Source organism: Gasterosteus aculeatus, chromosome 10 (genome assembly GCF_964276395.1).
Source record: "Gasterosteus aculeatus chromosome 10, fGasAcu3.hap1.1, whole genome shotgun sequence".
NCBI lineage: Eukaryota > Metazoa > Chordata > Actinopteri > Perciformes > Gasterosteidae > Gasterosteus > Gasterosteus aculeatus.
Window position 1 is genome coordinate 11679760 of NC_135697.1, and position 20136 is coordinate 11699895.

The 20136-nt window shown below is 44.1% G+C and overlaps 1 protein-coding gene across 9 annotated transcripts in view; it reads left to right on the forward strand.

Moving 5' to 3' along the window:
- The window catches only part of ppp1r9a (protein phosphatase 1, regulatory subunit 9A), a 40798-nt gene that overhangs the window by 8636 nt on the left and 12026 nt on the right, over window positions 1-20136 (forward strand). For all 9 annotated transcript variants that reach the window (XM_040188955.2, XM_040188953.2, XM_040188956.2 and 6 more), the window contains exons 3-6: window positions 9780-9912; window positions 10677-10797; window positions 13239-13343; window positions 18299-18434. In XM_040188955.2, the coding sequence (XP_040044889.2) occupies window positions 9780-9912; window positions 10677-10797; window positions 13239-13343; window positions 18299-18434 (495 nt within the window). The remainder of the gene's footprint in view (window positions 1-9779; window positions 9913-10676; window positions 10798-13238; window positions 13344-18298; window positions 18435-20136) is intronic.

The window sequence follows — 20136 nt, forward strand, 5'->3', positions numbered from 1 at the left end:
TGCTCACATTTTTTGGTCTTTGTTAGAACTCTAGCAGCAGCGTTCTGAACAAGCTGGAGCTGCCTGACAGTTTGTTTTGGAAGACCTGCAAGGAGACCATTACAATAGTCTAGCCTACTAGTTATAAAGGCATGTACAAGTGTTTCTAAGTCTTGAGCTGACATGAGCCCTCTAAGTCGTGCGACATTTTTGAGGTGGTAGTAGGCCGATTTTGTTACTGATTTGATGTGTAAACTACATCAATAAGGATATTATGCATTTCACTGGAAGAGAAAAATGAATCTGTTAAACACTGTATACACGGATTATAGCAGACATAGTGTGTATATGGTTACGAGTAAGTGAACTTGTTTTGTCCATTATACTCAGTGATATCAGCAGATGTATTCGCAAGAGATTTGTGTGATTTTTACCATCCATCCTGTGGGCATTTTCACTAATTACCCCACAATAAGGTTTTACTTAGAAATGCATCCTGTTCCCTGATACATTTTCCTGGTAACTTTTTACTTTAAATTATTGGAAGTACCGAATTTGTTCCTTCAAATGCCATAAACTAGTTTGATTCTGTTTTCTGTGCTGAATTGGGACACAATGCAGCCAGTGTTTGTGGATTGGGAAGATAGATTTGGAAGATTATGAAAAATATTTTTCAGTCTTATCCTTAAGCATTAGCATCAATAAGCTCAACATGTGCAGTAGTAAAAAAAACATGGTTTGCCCTTTAACTTTTTTATTCTGTGTGGAACTTACGGTGAAATTTATTTTTATTCATGAGATATTCAGACTCTTGACATACAAGCAATATGGATGGATATGTGTGTGCGTGTGTGTGTGGACATGTGAAAGAGTGAGATTTATATATATATATATATATATATATATATATATATATATATATATATATATATATATGTGAGATTTGGAACACAAACATTCCACAAGATGAGGATGAATCCTATTAACGTGCTGTAACGAACCAGAACAATTAGCCCAGTTACTCTGAGGAGAAAACATCACGTTGGCTCACTAATTGCTGTCTCTGCACTCTGTCTTTTGGCATCTTTCTCTTTTCCTAATAATATACATAACAAAAAACGCAAAATCCACTTTTTATGATTCCAAAAATGTAGCCCATTTTGTATTCATCATACAGTGAAAGTGAAACAAAGCTTGTTGTCCCATTTAGGTCCAACAGGGGAATATGCTCCTCTGTTGTTGTCTGCCGCTTCAAGCCTTCGGTTTTCTATGAAATGAACAGACGCTCGTTCATCATATGGAATAATCAACAGAGGCACCGCCCCCCCCCCCCCATTCCCTCCCGTCCGCTGCTCCTTTACAATTAGACGTGCAACCCTCCCACTTCTTCACCGCATGCCCCCCCCTCCTCTCAGCACATGAGGAACAAACAGGGTTCTGTCTTTTGTCCGTCTACATAGTGAAAGGGACAAAGCTTTTCTCTAAGCCCTGCACGAGTCCAGCTTGACCCCTGGTGGGAGGAGAAGACCTTTTAAAAAAAAGAATAATAACTTTAAGTTCTCGCCCCTTCGTGTGGTAGTTCCTGGTCCTGCCCCGTAAAACAGATACATCATTTCAATATTCCAGTTTGGAAAGTTTAGTTCATTTTAGAAATCCTCGTGGCAGCCCCTGAGGGAAGATGACAAACAATTAGCTACAGCATCCTTTTTATAAACGCTAACTTGACATGTTTATGAATCTTTTTTTTTTTTTGGCCATAGTGGCAGCTTTGGTCTGTGGATGTGCTTTGGTCTAGCCCGAAATATCTCAACCGCTGGATGGATTATCCTCTACATCTGTAGTCAATGCAACCACAGGACGACTACTGACTGTAGCTTGTCCTCCAACCTTTCATCTAGTGCCAAGTTAAACTCTTTTAAGCTTTTTAGGAATTGTCTTTGCAACTATTAGATTGATTCCCACAACACTTGGTCATCATTTAGGAGCATGTTAGCGTTTTCCCTCCCACTGTGAAATATTGTTACGTACTCAATCTACATGATGGATTGGTACTATTAAATAAAAATAAACCTGATTATATAGACCAATATCCTTTTTCAAACGCTTAAAAATGTTCTATCCAGCAAAAAACAACCCAACAACCTACAAAACTGATGAAATTCAACATCAGCTGTACTTTTCCTGTACGTTTTTGCTCATTAGCAAATTGAGACTAAGATGATGAACATTACGCCTTAAAATAAAGTACTTTTTTTTGTTTCATTCACTAGTTATACTTCCACATCCTTCTTTCACTCAGCTGTAACAAAGGCAGCCAGCTCCCCCGAAGGCACAGACCTACGTAGGAGAATCACATCTCCCGTTCAGTCAGGGCAACGTGTTTCACCGCCGACATCAGGACCTCGGCTTGTTCGGTCTGAGGCACATAGAAGTAGATTCAGCCTCTCAGCACCTCTTGATGTCGCCTTGTCAGAGTACGTTCTGGGTTAGTTTAAAAAGATTCGGCCTCGATCGCAAACACCATCACCGTCACACACTTGTTGCAGATTTGTGTGTTATCCGTCTAGCTCTGCTGAACCGCACCCCAGGTGTCCGAGAGAGGAATTCTAGCCCCCCCTCCCCGCACGCATTCTGCTGTGTCAGTCTCCTCTTGTCTTCCTCTGCGACTCTCCTACGTGAACGGCATCCAGATCGGCATCCAGACCGGCGTCGCCGGGATGTCTTTACGGAATGAAGCGGATGTGATGCCGCTGTAATCGGCCCCTTCGCTTCTCTCGCGCTGAATCGACGAGGGCCGTCGGATTTTCCCGCTGCGTTGGCGTTGTGGAATGCCGAGTGGCACGGACCTGAGCTCAGGGCCGTAATCCATATGATGGACTTATGTGGCTCCTCCTGTGTTTTGACGGATGTGTTGTTCTGTTTTTAGGGAGGGTTGCGTTCATTCGCTTTTTATCTCCCGTGAACGGGGCCGTAGTTGAATATTTAGTTCACGTATTTAAAGGGATGTGAGGTCAACGCTGGGGAATATTAGGTCAATTAAATGACTCGTTTGCATTAGATCAGGGGCAGGCACCAAACTAGTGTCCCGCCCGTATTATTCTACTGAAAAGACAGGTATTAATAATGCACAGTGAATTATTGCCAATAAAAGCTTTACTGTAAACTCTGTAAACCTGATACGGGCTGATATCCGTTTGCTGTATGCGTGGTTTGAAACAGGCTACAACATATCAACACCTCTTGTACTGGAGCATGAAAGAACATGAAGGCAAAGTCAATGACGCTTAAAAACGGGGAACCCACCGACAGCCCTTAATGCTGTACATGGCAGAGCTTCCCTGCTGTACATGACTGTTTAAATCCAACGTACATGCATCAACAGAAAACATATGTGATCATCATCCTTATCTGGAGCATCAACTGGTCTAATGCTTCACAAGCTGAAATGAGATGGCTTCTAGCCAGGGACGTTCTGACTGTGTTTTTGATGGAAAGATTACTCTACTTAGGGGCAGCCTGTCTTTCTGGGCGACCGTATATGTGGTATTGACGTTGATGTTGGCAATGTCATTCGGAAATAATATTTAAGCCCTGCAGTGGCATTGCTGCTGCAGCTTTGCCACGTTCAATATAGTTCAGTATTGCAGCGGATGCATTTTCAGCTAAAAATCCATTATGCACATTTCCGTATGTCTGCATCAACGTTATCTTCGAGAACAACTAGTGGCACTGATTGACTGCACATAAAAGGATACAGATATATTATATTATCGCAGTTGTGATATTTTATGTTATTTATTATTTTGCCTCTTCTGCCCCTGAAGTCTTGGGTTTTCTTTCTGTGGGAATAAAGCTCTAAATTACGCAACCTGTGTATAATGGGATAGAGTTTGGTAGAGCAGTGATCTAACCGCTGACATTTTAGTTAGAAAAGCAAAAACAGCGGCTGGCATCAGTCGCAGGTGCTTTGGTTAAGCTTTTTTTTGGGAGGATACATCGTGATTTACAGGTTGACTTGTGTGGGGACTCGATGTGTTATTAGCTGAAGAGGCAACTTTAAAAATCCTGCGCTGTTTTATAGGTGTCATAGATTTAGATTCAGCACAAGAAGGTATTTGTTTGCATCGTGGTCCAGCTGAATATCCCAAAGATCTTTTACTTCTCCTCTTATCACAGACAACTACTCCAAACTCTGGCAGTGGTCATGCACGTATTTGTGCGGGACTGCAGCGTAGTCACTCCATTATTGATGCTGTGGGTTTTTCTGTTTGCTTGTTTCGGTGCCACCCAATCTGCCCTCAGGGATGCATTTTTAACGACCCAGGAAAGATGAGACGCGCCGAGGCTGGTCAGTTTACACACAGCGAACTGCGTCATGGACTGCCATCCAACCCCGGCCCCTTCACAGTGAAATCATCAATGTTTTTTTTTCTTTCTTTTTTTTATTGCAGTAAAAAACGGCACCGATCACAGTGTCTCGGCCGAGGCGGTGCAGGGGATCCGTTCACAATGCCGCCCTGTCACCGCGTCCTTGTGTGTCGCCGGTCGGCAGCATGATTAAACGGTTTGGCTTCAGACGGTTTCGAGTGCTGAAACATCGAAAACCTTTCATCTGCTTCCCTGCTGCTGAGATCTGTGCCACGAGCGGAGTCATTCCCGAGCGCACAGAGCGCTCATTATGCTGTGCGTCTCCCAAACGGCGCCAAGTCTTTGTTGCATAATGCAGTCCGTAGAGTAGATGGTGGGCAGTGGAGCAGCAGTGCTGTGACAAGCGACACGTCGTTGTGTTTTCTCTGATCCCGTCCTCCCGCTCGCTGTATGTATGAGGAAGACACAGAGATGAAGCCGGGCATTGTCCACTCTGTCATTCTGCTTGTTTACTATGCTCTTCCCCCTTTTTTAAAGCTGGACCCTCGCCCCCCCCACTTTGGGTTTCCCTCGCCCCTGTACTTGGCCAGTGGCTTGGTTTGGTGGGAGTCATGGCACCAGGTAGTATTGTGCCATAAACAGTGGGCTGAAGTACATTCTTTATGGTGGGGGGGGGGAAGAAACGAGGCGACTGCAGAAGCAGAAAGCTGAAAAAGTTCATATTAGCTCCACTTGTGTGAGCGGTATGCGTGTCGACTCTGCATGCAGATGGTACTTGAGTTAAAAAAAGGAAATGCTGACTGAAGATTTTGGATTTCCCCGACATGTCAAAAGTCATTGTGTGACTTCCTCAGACTAAGAGGGATGAACGTCACGATGACAGAAAGTTTGGCCTTCAACTGACTGAAAAACCTGCACGTTGTGTTTTAGGACGAGTGGCTGGATGCGTCTGTTTGTCCCTCTCATCCGTCAAGTCTCGCTCTTAAGAGGTACAAGTAATGGAACGCAAATGTGCTGAGCTGGCGCTGCAGAATCACACCGCGTGTGTCCGTCTGTGTGTGTGTGTGTGTGTGTGTGTGTGTGTGTGTGTGTGTGTGTGTGTGTGCGTGTGTGTGTGTGTGTGTGTGTGTGTGTGCGTGTGTGTGCCAGGCTGTAGTTAATCCACTGCGGGGGTTTTGCTGTGCTCGTGCCACAGCAGTAGGAACATTTCTCCTGGGCTTTCTAGCTTCGCGTCGCCCCAGGGGCATGGGGGGGGGGGGTCCACTGTCTGGAAAGGCGCAGGCAGCGGCACGAACCCCCCCCGATGGCCCCGTTTAATGCCATCAGAGGCGGTTGGCTGGGCATCGGCACCACGCTGCGACATGTTAGGCAGGAACTCGAACAACCCCCGGAGCACATCACCCCGAGCCTCACTCGCTCCTCACATTTAGCTTTTCCCCTTTCTGGCTGTTTCACTCTTCACATGCATCACATGAGTCACTCAGTTTGTCTCTCTGCTGATCGCTTAACTTCCTTTTTTAAACTCAATTCTTCCTGTCGATCTACTACTCATACATTTACCCATCATCTCAGAGCTTCCTGCATCTCCTCTTGTGTCCCTCATTCGTCCTTCTATTCTATCTTAGTTTCCTCTCCATTGAAATCTTGTTGTTTTCACCCCTCCCCCCATGCTCTTTTGCTCTCTCTCCCTCTCTTCACCCTTGTGGCTTAGTGAGCTCTTGGTTAATCCTCGCTCTTGGTTCCCTGACGCCAACCCAAAAGCCATTCAGACCGGCTGTCAGACGTTATTGAGTTTTAAGGGCTTGTCATCGCGAGAGGAACCTCGACTCGGAACACCGGCTTGGCATGCGCACGGACGCAGGCTTATGCAGATGTGTCTCTGTGGCGACACACTCGTGCACGCGAAAGCCTTCGTGCCTTCGTGCCTTCGTGCCTTCGTGCGCTGTTATGACTCAAACGTTGGCTGTGTATTTTTAGCGTACACACCTAGGCGCTCTAGAAGAAACGCAAGGAGGGCGAGTTGCCCTTGTGCCCACTGAAGCTTTAGTTGATAAATGACAGTCAAACTGAATTTCTGAAAAATCCCACCCAACTCAGAGAGGAAATATTAGTTTAAATCGTGGGGGAGGAGAGCTTGTCCCATAATCCAGAAAACAATTTAAAACCCTCTTTTGCCATTTTTAAATATATATTCCCAGACATTATAAATAGGAAATCCTCAAATGTGACTTTTTTTTTTTTTTTTGCTGACACAAGCTTTCTTTATTATAAATAGTGTATTAAGCTTGAAAGAAAGTGCAGACAGGCAAGAGGAAAATATTAACATGTAAATGGAGGTGTGTTGTGTCCTTCGAAGGACTACTCCAATTCCAGGGAGGCCCCACGTGGGGAGATGGCTCATTACACCTCAATATTCTGTAGTGGTGCATGTGCACTGGCTCTCCAATAAAAACGGAGTAGGAGGATAATGACCTGCCTCAGCACACACCAACTGTGCCGGAAAGTGGAAATGTGCCGGCGTCAAGAGGATAAAGAATTCTCAGTTATTGATGCTGATAGCGGTGAAATGCGCTGGCATCGACTTCTCCTGCGGATCTGCTTATTGGATTATGTGCGTCAACACATTGATAAGCATCATATTAAGTTTGGTGGAGCTGCCAGGATTCATTTTGTATCCTGAGTCTGCCTCTACATACACCCAGTGTTGGGCTTTCGCAGCACAATTGATGTTCTGAAATTGTAGTTGCTGTGAAGGCCAATAGTAACTTTATTAAAGCAAGCTGGCAGGGAGGCCCACGCTACCGGCTCTGTGAGGCCGTTCACGTTAGCAGCTGGCATGATGCTTTGCAGGCTCCATCTTTACCACGTTCGATCTCTTTTTAGCCGTGCATGAAAATTGGTCATTAGTGCCATGCCTGGAGTGTTGCAGACAGATATGCATATCATTTAGTGGCAATTTAAATAGCCTTTTACTTTGAGTGCAGCTGTCATACGTACATATGTGGCTAACTGTCTGTTTTACGGCTGTCAGACTTTTGCCTTTCCAGCTGCAGGGTGTGTAGTCCTGCACTCAGGCCAATTTTCTGCTCCCCGTTGTAAAACACAGCAGCATGCGGAAGTGTCCTAACACGCTGCCAAGGTCACACACAGTCGCACACATTGCTGTATCATCTCACACATCCTCTCTGTCTGTTGCTTATCTTTCCTCGGGTTTCTTCAGGTTCCGGCCAAAGACGGCTCTTGTCATTGAACATGAGGAGTATTCATCCTATCTAAGAGGGAATGTAATGTAAAAGCTAAGCTTGACTCCGGATGACGTTCACATTTCAGCATGCTGTACCACCTCTTTTTTTCCTCCTCCTCTAAACCCGGGATACTTTTTCATTCTCCTTTAGTGCATCAATGTGTAGCAAATGAACTCAACATAGCCTGACAATCTGGAGACAGCGGGCAGGTTTCTTTATGTTGTGGGTGAATACTTTCCATCAGTCTCTTTGTTTCTCTTTCTGCCTCTCTATTCTTATTTCCCAGGGAGCACGAACCCTTTTATTTACCTTTTCCCTTCAACGCTCTCCGGTCCATCCTTTGTCTTCTCTGTTCGTCTGACTGTCCGTTTTTCGGCGGAATTCCCTCTTCTGTTTGTTATCAATCTCCATCACTGCTCTGTCTCCGCTCTGCTTGCGGCCTCTTTTGGACCCACCATCGTCTGTCCTCACTGTCTCCTTGACCTCTCTTCTCCTCCGGCTCTCTCAAGTGACTTAGCACCACGCCAAAGTGTTTGTAGAGAGCGCACAGTCTCTCACGGACTGAGAGAGGCCATTAGAGAGTGTGCTTAATGGTGGCATCGCGTCCTGGACGTCCCAGGCAGTGCTGCTGTTAGCATTCATCAGCGGTGTGTACGTGCAGTGGCATTGATCATGAGTGTGTGTGTGTGTGTGTGTGTGTGTACGTCTCCTATTGCTGAGGGTTTGTGCTTAAATATCGAATTAAATGCACAACATTATGTATAAGTATATATGTGATGGTGTATAAATGGATTTCTATCTCAATGTGTGTGTGTGTGTGTGTGTGTGTGTGTGTGTGTGTGTGTGTGTGTGTGTGTGTGTGCAGACAAGCGTTAATAATGCAGGGCGGTTGATCGCACTCAATGATTGATGACCGGGTCATGGATGGAGCTCACTCAGGGAAAAGAATTAAAACCAGCCCAGACAGCATCATGATGGATCAATGAGCCCAAGAGGTGCTCAGAACCAGCGCACTGCCTCTTCATTTATTCGCTGTGTTTGGTGGCTCTTTATCACGTGGTAGTTAAACACGTGCCACAGCGCCATCAGCATGAAAAACATGTGACTAAAAACACAAACATCTTGACCGATCTCCCCAAGACTGATTTCACATTTCCAACAGTAGTGAAACATTTGACAGAAGCCGCCATTACTCATTGACATAAATCAGGCTACATGCCGGACCGATGGATGTGAAGTGACATAACGCTATATTGATCTCCGCCATTGTCCTCGTTCACCCGATTCAAAGAGGTCAGGGCCCTGAAATAGGCAGTAACTGATTTTGATCAGGGACGTTGCGGCCGGCTGCTTGTGGTGAAACTCGTGGTGAAACTTGTGGGCGCGCAGCGAGGCCAATGACTTGATTGATTGACGTCATCCAGCTAAAAGGTGTGACATCCCCGTCGCGAAATATTGACTCGCCGCGGACAGCGTGGCTTTAGTTCCTCCGATTTGAATAATGGCGTCCGCAATCCGCTCGGCTGCGAGCAGGCGTGTCGATGGGCGAGTAAACGGACCAGATGCAAAGACACTTTGCATAACCTCGTAACCCCCTTTGTACGTCACCGGCAGCCTTGAGCTTTGAGTCTGCTCGTGCACACTCTCTCTCCCCCCTCCCTCCCGCCTTCAGAGAGCGGCGGCAGCTCTTGGCCGGGAGGAGATGTGAAGTGACGGCGGACTCTTGCTGCGCGGGCGGAGAGGCTCCTGCGAGGACCACTGCTTGTAGGCGGAGAAGTGTCCTCCATCGCCACGTTTAACTCCTCTGAGCTGCAGTTATCAATGTGATGATTTCACGCTTGTAGCTGAGGCTTTTTCAAAAAAATAAGAGCCTTTAATTACCACCATTTTGTTAAAGGCTGTATTTACTTTTGTCCGTTCAAGACCTGTGTGTGAAGTAGAGAGCAATGATCACTGTTATCACCAAAGAATAGATCATTGTCATATTTGTAGGTGCAACATGTCCTCTATAAAACCTTGTCAAACACAGAGGCTCATGCGGTTGAACTATGGAACCATCTCATCCCAACTTATTTGACAACTATTTGATAAGAGAAGATAAGCGGATCCTTTATTAGTCCCAGCGGGGACATTTTGCGGTCAACCTTGTGTGCCAATGCTCTTGAACTCCTTGGGCTCCCTCTCCAGGTGTTCAACACCCACTCCAACGAGGACTATGACCGGCGTAACGAAGAGGTGGATCCTGTTGCCTCCTCCGCAGAGTACGAGCTGGAGAAGAGGGTGGAGAAACTGGAGCTCTTCCCAGTGGAGTTGGAGAAAGGTAGGAAAGAGAATGGTACAACGCGGAGGTGGATGCTGTCAGATACTCACTGCACCCAGTAGACCGAATCACCCACATAGGACGGCACTTATGTTTCATCAAAGGAGTGACTATTTTTGTCTTTCTATCTGGGTTGTTTCCTCGTTATTTGCTTCATTATTTCTTCATCTGAATCTAGGTTTTGAGTTTGTTCAAACCATTAACATTTATGCTTTGTCTTTGAAAAGCCCTAGAAATATATTTTACTGCTTTTCCTCAGCATTATGATCCAATGCAGAAGTTTGGATTGGAAGAAACTTAATTAAAGCACGTTCGAATAAATTGTAGTGCACAACTTCCGTTCGCTCCCCAGCACGAGCGTCTTCACTTGTCTTCTTCCAGCGGAGGGTTTGCTGTGTTGAAATTCAATGTTGCCAAAGGACTGAAATACAATTGCTTTGCATTGGCTGTTATGCAACCCAAACAAGTCATGAATGATTAATGGAGAACGGAGACGGATGAAAGCTTCACTGTTAGGGAATTTCTCATCTAGCACATTTCCTATTCATGTGGACTTGCCTATACTAAACGGCCTTCCCCTATTCTCCATTCATAAATCATCTGTTCTTCTTTTGATTGAATTCATCCAACCGTTTTTTTTTTTTCCGTGTTTCCCTCAGTCCACTTGACATTTTGGGTTTCCAGCATAATGGAAAAATTGGAACGTTTAAGCCGTAACACAGTTTTTGAGACTCACTTCGACCCTTTGGTGTGTTTGCCCCCAGATGAAGACGGCCTCGGGATCAGTATAATCGGGATGGGCGTCGGCGCCGACGCAGGCCTGGAGAAACTGGGCATCTTTGTGAAGACCGTCATCGAGGGCGGAGCCGCTGAAAAAGACGCCAGGTGAGATCTGCCTCCCTTTTGGATGACACACGTGTTACTGAGTTTGGGGACGAGCATGTTGATTTGATCCTTTTTCTAGTTCCTTTAAATTGTGTGAAAGTTTTAATGTCAGTTCTCCTTTCATTTGAGTTTCTTTAATACTGTTTTTCTTAAGTACCTAATAATCTATTCGATTGGTTTGCTGCTTTGGTCCAGACTGACATGAAATTTGGCACAATAACATAAATTCATGGGTGTCCTGATGGTTAAAACGATGTGATATAGTTGCAACGTCTTGGTTTCAGAGACCGTTGTTGCATGCATGCTCCTCTCTCTCCACCCACATTTTTCTGTTTGGATCTTCTGCTGTCACCTATCCAAAAATGCTATGAAATGTTTATTAATAGAAGGTTTTTTTTAAACAATAACGTATATATTTAGATCACAGCAGACATTTGCATTGAGTAGTGGGCGTATGAACACATTTGCGTCGTGCATTCAGAAACGGAACCGTCCTGTATCAGGAATCTTCAGCTTCGCCTCTCTGCATAATGGATCTCACAATGAACCTTCATCTCAGTATCAGATAAATAAACTCAAGACTTGAGATATTAGTAATAATGACTAGATTGCTTGTGCACATCCATTTGCTCTCTAATTGCTATCACTCACAGAGACACACACACACACACACACACACACACATACACACACAAACACTGACACACTCAAGGGAGGACTCACTACCCAGAATGTAATTTCCTGCCATCATTACCCTTTCCAGCTACAGGGCTCCTTGTTGCCGAGTCAGACCTAATGGTCTGACGCACGCACACACACACACAAACATACACACACACACACACACACACTTAGATAGGAACAGACAGATAGATGGGCTTTGGCTTACTGAGATGTCTAGAATGCGCATATATATATGAGTGTGTGTGTGTGTGTGTCCTGGGGGTGAGATGTGGGTTATGAGAAGGTGTGCGTGTGCTTTGTCATATTGGGATGAATCCTCCTTTTGTTGTCAAATCGTTTTCAATTGTTTTCCAGCTGCATTCGCTCAGCTGCTGTTTGTCAACCAACCAGCCGCCCTAAAGCCGAATTTGACACATTTTAGATGCCCCAAGGTCAGAAAAGCGTCCTGAGCTGCTGACTGGCAGACAACTAGTCTGACTGTCCACCTGTCAGGCTGATGCGTCCCTCCACATCCATATGACAGCTCTGGTTGACGTGTTGAGTGTCACGCTTAACAATGAATCCAGCTCTGCGGCGGCTGGAGGTTGTGACAAGGCTGAGAAAGGAGCAGAAAGGACATTGCTAACCGCAGTTGATAATGCAACCTCTGAAGGGCGCCGCTTGAATTAGGTCTTGACTTTGCAGGAAATACGCTGAAAAATATAACTGCAACATGCAGAGGTTTGCAGGAAGTGAACAGTGTTTTATTCCAGTTATTCTGGGGGGCTAAAGAAAGGTTTTTTCAGCCTCTTCCAAAGCTGCAGCTTTGACTACGACCACTGTTATACAATAACATCTTATGAGTCCCTGAAGTATCAATCACTATACTCAGTAATTCAATTGCCCCATCAATTGTTTTGTCACTGTGCAAATGAGGAAAAATTGAGTTATACGGTTCACAGAGTGTTGCTCCGATTCCAACATTCATAAACACTTACACAAAACCCTGTACAGAGTCAGCTGGTTCGAAGGAACTCCACGTATTGAGAATTTATACATGAGGCAGAATGTGTTTGGTGCATGCTAATTGATCTCTGTAGAACCGAATAAAACTCATGAAACACTTCCTCATTATGCTCAGCACGATGAGGCTTCAGCTCAGTTGTTCTTGTTTGACCCGTTTGTAGTGATAATTGGAGCAGATTCATGTGTAATTCAATTGTCTGCACTCAACACCTTTGAGGAGATTGGTAGAAATGCTCCACATTTGCATGCTGATACAAAATGGACCAGATTGTTGATGCACATGATGCGTGTGTCGGGCCTTCAAGCAGTAAAGTATTACAAAATATGCTGTTTTATTCATATGGCGTAGAAATTATTCAAAACCACGTTTCAGAACAATCCTCAGTCTGGTTTTTATGCAGATTTCCAAGTGGGGTTCAAATGAAATATTGAGCACGAACTTTTCTTCTCACGGATCCGTTTCTCTATTTCCCATCACGGAAATAAGCGGATCATCAGTTTGATTTTAGGTCGAGGACTCAGCCGACCTCTCATCCGGCTGTGTTGCAGCTGAGGGTGAAAAGCTCGTCGTCCTCGTCCGCCCTCCTAGTTTGTTTTGAGCCTCATCTCCTCGGTCTCCTCGTCCATTTTAACACCTTCATCTGTGTGTGTGTGTGTGTGTGTGTGTGTGTGTGTGTGTGTGTGTGTGTGTGTGTGTGTGTGTGTGTGTGTGTGTGTGTGTGTGTGTGTGTGTGTGTGTGTGTGCGGATCAGGATCAAGGTGAATGACCAGATCGTGGAGGTGGACGGGACCAGTCTGGTGGGCGTCACTCAGAGCTTCGCCGCCTCCGTCCTCAGGAACACATCGGGAGTCGTCAGGTACGACCTTCAGTCAAACACACGGTCCCATGTCTTTTGATCCTATATGTCATTTTTATTAATGATGTACTTGATAGAAACAAGACGGAGTGATGTCAGTGACTTCACCGCCAGTAAGATAAAAATAGACCTAGATTGGGCAAATATTCTACTATGGTACTCCAACATGGGTTTAAGCTCATATGTAGAATAACATGTAAAGATTCAGTGCTTCATCCATTAGTTTATTTTCTTCTATTATTTATTTATCGCATTCACACATTAGATTTGTGGGATTTCGCCGCTCTGATGAGGATCTTTGGATTAACATAAGATTACGGAAGTGTGTCAAGCAGCTATCAGCCCAGAGAACCAGACGTACCAGACGTACCGCTATCAGACGTAATTACTAACAAACGCAAGCTTATAAAAGCCTCCTTTTGAACTCAGCAATCAGGGGGCGAGGGCAGTCTTTGCTGTCCGCTGCCACTGCGTCTTACAACTCTGAAAGCTGCTCATCCTGCTGTCGTGGTGCAAACAGCTGCAACGAGATTTGGCTTGGCTTGGTCCCTTAACACCATTAACATGCCCGAGATACTGGAGGATGTGGGAACACAAGTGTGACACGAGGATGGAGTTCGCTAAGAGGAGCGGAGAGCGCACACGCACACACGCACACGCACACACGCACACGCACCTGGAGGCTTTGATTTGGAAAAGCATCGCTGTCCTTTGCATCTCTTTCTTTAAGTTGGTTCTTTCTGTTGACTCTGTTTTACCTCCATCAGCTTTTATTGAGTTACTACTCGTCTCTCTCTCACTTATCTGCTGATAATGTGAATAGTCTCCTTTCAAATGAACTTCTGTCCGTTTTTTTTACTTTGAAAGGCTTAAATTTGTGTAATTAATTGAACCATGAGTCCATATATGGTTTCAATCATCATTTTGGATTATTATTTGGTCATAATAACAGCGTATTATTCTGGTTGGCATGTCATCAGGCACTTGTGGGAGGATGCATGTGTTCACTGTGGAGACTGAACAAAGACATCCAACAGTATCAGAGCAGATGATATTTGCTGAACCAATATTGACTTTTTCTCCACACACCAGGATGTGGCACTAAAGGTGAGGCAGCCTTGAAATGTTCCATCCTATCATCTGTCTATCTTATCTAGCAAGTTGCGGATAAATAAAAATGTGCGCTGAAAAAATGTTTATAGTCTTCATCAGACCGTTGGAGAAATAATAGTTTAACATATAAAAGGTACAACACTATTCCAACCAATTACAGCAAATTCTAACGATTCACACATTCACTCTCTATTTCAGTCTTCCTCCATCATGTCTCACCCACCCACCCACCCACCTCCTCCTCGTCTTCCTGCTCCTCCTCAGCAAATCCTTCTCTCTCTCTCTCTCTGTCTGATCACCAGACGTTTTATGGCAAACTGTCCTAGATTTGTCGTTTTATCTATATTTAACCCTGACTTCCAGCACTAAATCATCCAGGTTCCAGTCAGAAGTTCCTCCTGGTGTGACACTATATTTAGTTTATGTAAAACTCAGGAGTATCTGCACTTAGTAACATGATAAAGCTGGCACAATAACAAGGTCATTTTGGCCATGAGAGTTACATTTTTTAAATGTCATTTTGGGGATGTGATGATAAGGGACGTATCACATTTTCACCACATGAGTGATTGGAAAAGCTTTCTTGCTATCATGTGGAGAAGTGAAAAATGGAGCCCTATTTAATAAACACAGGAATGATCATTTTAACTGTGGCTCAGTGTTAGAGTGGGTTGTCGTTTGTTTAAAAGGCTCAATCCCAGGCTCCACCCACACTTAATCCGCAATTTATGATGATAATATGTTGTGTAAAAGTGCTTTGAGCGGTCTACAAAATAGTTAAGTACAAGTCCATTTACCTTTTACCATTATACATATTGTGTGAGCCGGATTAACAATCATTAATTATAAGAAGTATTCCTGCAGTATCCTATATTCATTTAAACACAATGAAAAGGCCACAACCAACAATTTAATGGATGGTTTAATTGGAATTTGCCAAAACTTGATGAAGCCTGTGCCATAGATGTCTGTTGTTCTCCAAAAACTAATAAAAACACATAAAGGAGCCATCCTGTTTTAATGGGTGACGAAGTCCTTTGTTATGATGGTGTTTATTTACACTCATCTTACAATATCCTGCACCTGTAAAAACTCTTCTTTGCATTTACTCAAAGCGACACGGCCGCGTTGTTTTTGGAAACCACTTCTTCTTCTGGTCTATTTACTTTACACTATGTATTTGTGGCCATTTTTTCACATCTTCAGGGCAACTAATGATGCAAATGTTGACGGAAGAACTCTTATTATTGGAATTTGTTGAAAATGTGAAATCTCGCCGTTTAACTATTTCTGTTATCATGCACCCAATTTTTACAACCTGCAGAGAGAAAAGTTTAGAAATCTCTACATGTCACCTGACAACCCACACTGCCTGTGGACTCGATGCTTCCTACTGAGGAAAACCGTTGTTTCTTCAAGTTCCGGCACCATACCACATGTGTAACGAGACCGTGTCTGTTTGAGTAAATGAGATCAGTAGATCTCGGCTGAGTGCGGCAGCCTCAGAACAGTGAGCTCCTCATGCGTGAGGGTCGGGGGGCTGTTTCCAGGTCAGCTGCTCCTCAGGCCTCCCTGCTGTCCAAAGGCTTGTTCCACTGCACTACTTGGCTTCGCGCAGGCCTTCACTCCTCTCTGTCTCCACCGTGACCTTCAGTTGTTCTTTCACATGTGGATCAAATACTCCTCTGGAGCGCGAGGCCTTTTTCTACGTCGCCCTCAGAAGTATTTGAAAGGAACTGAATTCACTTGATTCTCTCTCTCACTCTCTCACTCTGACACACTTACTTGTTCACAAATAATGCCTTAAGCGCATACACACACACACACACACACTTGCACATATATACTAAGAAGACATTACATCAGTAACATTAATGTCCTTGAGCCGTAGCCCAGCTGCTATTCACCTTGTCCTCAACCTCACCCGAACTTTGAGCCAAGTCTTTTCCCTACTTTTTTTTTTCCTTCATAGGGACTATGAATCATTTTGAATACAAAAGGCAGTTGAGTCCCTACAATGATACTGTGTAAATAGATTACATGAGTAATGGACACACACACGGGGCCGAACTCTTTTTATTTTTATTTGTTTTGGGAGATCTTTTAGAAATTCATTTGTAGTTTTTGGCAAGAGTAGATCTCAGCAATGCCAGGAATGCACTAATTGACATTATCCAGACAGCCGAAATCCACTATTATGGATTTTGGGCAGCTGTTCACAATTTGAATACATCCATGAGAAATATGAAGACTGAAGGGAAAGTAAATCCCATTTTCAGCAGCAGGGATAAGCGAGACCAGCATAGTGCTGAAAAAAAGACATTCCATACAGCAATACTGCCTCTGGAATTACGTCTTTAGTGGTGGATTACAAGTGCATTGGGCATTTCACTATACGTTTTGAATATTTTAGGGGTTTTGCTTTGTTTTGTTTCACTCAGTCAAAATAAGTTCCCCTCGCAGTCGCAGCGTAACGGTTTGTTGGTCAATGGGTTGGAGGTTTCCTAGAACAATTCATAGAAGTTCATTGCTGTTTATTACAAAGGAGGAAATGCTACAGCGTCTCCCTTTTTACCTTTTTCATGTTTGATGGAAAACCATGTGCTCTTGATAATTCTGATATCTGATAATTCTTTATGTGTTGTCGGTGGTACGTATGTATGTATGTATGACGGCAGTAGTTGGCCGTCCTCCGAGGCAGAGCTCGTGGCTTTCTCCATTCAGTTCCTCGCCAGGATAATAACAGACTTCCTGGCTGAGCTGACTGTCTTCTCGTATTATTATGCGTGTCCCGTCTCCCGGCCCTGCCCTGAAACGTCAGCAGATATAGCGGTCATGGCTCCATTGGCAGTGTCCTGATCTCACACGGTGCATTTCTGTGGTCCTTTTCCTCCGCAAATGCACACCAATACCAGAAAAATACCCCAAATATGTTTATACATGCCCTTTAAATATAACAAAATGATAAGCTATGTTTGCGTCAATTGCATATCCTTAAAAAAAAATGCAGAATTTCATGTTTGTGGCCATTTTATTCCTTTTTGTTAAAAATAGTTTTCTGTACAAATTATAAACTTTATGACACTGTAAAACAAGGCATGGGAAACTGGGAACCCTTCAGAATCTGTGTGTTTTATATTATGTGAGTTTTATATTCTATATTATTCCATTTTCCATTCCATCCTATTATCCCAAAATGCCTTTCACTCTTTATTTCATACCAGGCGGAAACATCAGGCCCTGAAAAGTCAAGCCAATGCAGAACCGTCTAAAAACGGCCAATCCATGTAATGTCCAGCAGGGGGCCTCACCTCTGGTTCCAAAAAGTAGTCTGATTTAGTTCTGACTCAAATTATTACCGTAGTAAACATTAACACGAGTTTATGGTCTCAATCTCTAGTTTCAGGTCTTCATCAATACAGCAAGAGTAAACTAGACCGTAAAGCAGCTGCTTTAGTGTGTGGCTACTAGTGATTGACAGATCGTGAACACGGCACTATTGAGTCTGGGAGTTCTTCGTTTTTTCATTTTACACCTTTAATACTTTCACAGTGTGTTATTAACTTTTTAACGATTTTGGTTCTGCTCAGCTCCACAAACCAATGGGTGAGCTCACGGTGACTATGTCCCCTTCATACAAACCCTTTGCTCCAGAATCAGATTCAGGGACTCAAGACACATAATATAACTAATGATTTAAAAAAATCATTTTTAATGATTTAACGTGTTAATTCATTCAATTAAAATACTCAAAATATGCAGTAACCGTTATGTCCCCCCAGGCTGGTTCGACCCTGTATTCCGTGTTGTTGCCAGGACACTAACGGTGCGCGTTGTTGCAGGTTTGTGATTGGTCGAGAGCGTCCGGGCCAGCAGAGTGAGGTGGCCACGCTCATCCAGCAGACCCTGGAGCAGGAGAGGAGGCAGAGAGAGCTGCTGGAGCAGCAGTACGCCCAGTACGATGCTGATGACGACGAGGTAATGACCACGCACGTCCCTGGCCATTGGGTTTCGCAATAAAGGACTACGCATAAGAGGATAACATTGTCATATGTATCAATGAGGCGTATTATATCTATATTTATTTGAATCCGCTGTCCATGAACTTCTTACACAGGACACGCAGGCTTCCAGTTGTCACTTAACGTCAATCAGCTCCCTCCTCGAGAGCGCTGAAGTTTTAGCTTATTAACTCCATCTAACGGACAGTGGCACACAAACACACTCAAACACACGCACGCACAAACATACCAAGAGGAGGCGATGTGTGTTTTGGACCTAGAAAGCATCACTCTTTTCCTCTCTGCGTTTGCTCGCTCAATCCAGCAGACGCTGAGCTCATGCTATCTGCGTGTTTGGGGGCATACACACACTAAAGATCAATGCATTCATGCAGACACACACTCTCCCTAGTGTGTTGTCTTCATCAGTGGTATTTGAAGTTTTTCATTGACTGGGGCTTTTACGGCCTTTTATGCATAAAAAAACCAATGGCAGGATCCCACTCACATCTAGCGGCCACAGCTTTTATTAAATCTCCTTGGCAATCAATACATAGATTACTAACCGTAAAACGCACTTGAAATCGTCCAATGTTGAGCACCGAGCCACCCGTAACTCCTTACGACAGGGTAAACCGTTACAAAACCACTGCAACGATCTATGGGGCAATAAAAGGAAGTCATCAATATTAATCTCTATAAATATTGGAATGAGTTCTCACCGCGGCGGAGGGTTGTTTCTGTCCGGGAGCGCTGCATGGGTGGAGACAGCCGTTCATTTGTTGCTGGGCTTCCCCTCCCGAGTGGAAGAGATGCTCCGTTAGTTAGTAATACACATCTCTCACACACGCGCGCACACACACACACACACACACATTTACATAAGGAGATGGATGGTCGAGTGTTTGCTCCATTGTTGTTGTGAGAAGAAAAAAAACACGTTGAATTTGGGTTTCATTATCTTGAAGCACATCATCTTGATGTAAATCATTTGTATTTCCAGGCTCTTCCATATTTATGGTTTGAAGTGAGTTAGCTCTTAAATTTCAGTTTAAAAATAACTTTCCCAATTGTAATTGTAATTTATTTTTAAGATCTAAGATGGTTTGTTTCTTGTTGTTTTTGTTTTTGATTCTGTTTTCTATGTTGTTCTTGCACTATGTTGCCTTCTCTGTCTTGTTGTCCATTGTCTTGTCGGATGTTATGCACCAACCGCCAAGTCAAATTCCTTGTATGTCTGACATATTTTGGTAATAAATTGATTAGCAATATCTGATTCCTGATGAGGAGTTAGATGTTGATGTAAACGGTTTATAAAATGACTTAAATACATTGAAATCCTGCATGTTATCAAATAACAACATTAGCCCAAGTTGAACAATAGTGCACACACACACACACACACACACACACACACACACACACACAGAGTCAAAGCTGTGCCCAGTGGCCCACATGCGCTCCTTCCCCATTCAAAGGTCTTTTCCTCCGTCATAACCACATATAATAGACGTTAACTAGCACCTTCCTCCCCCTATGCCGCCTGCATGTGGTGGGAGGTGATGCATCTATCATATGCAAATTGGCAACGTGCCTGTGTTAATGTAGGATGCTGGTACCATGGCAACAGGCAAGCCTGTTATGGAAATGGAACTCTTATGTCGGTCATGCATGCAAAT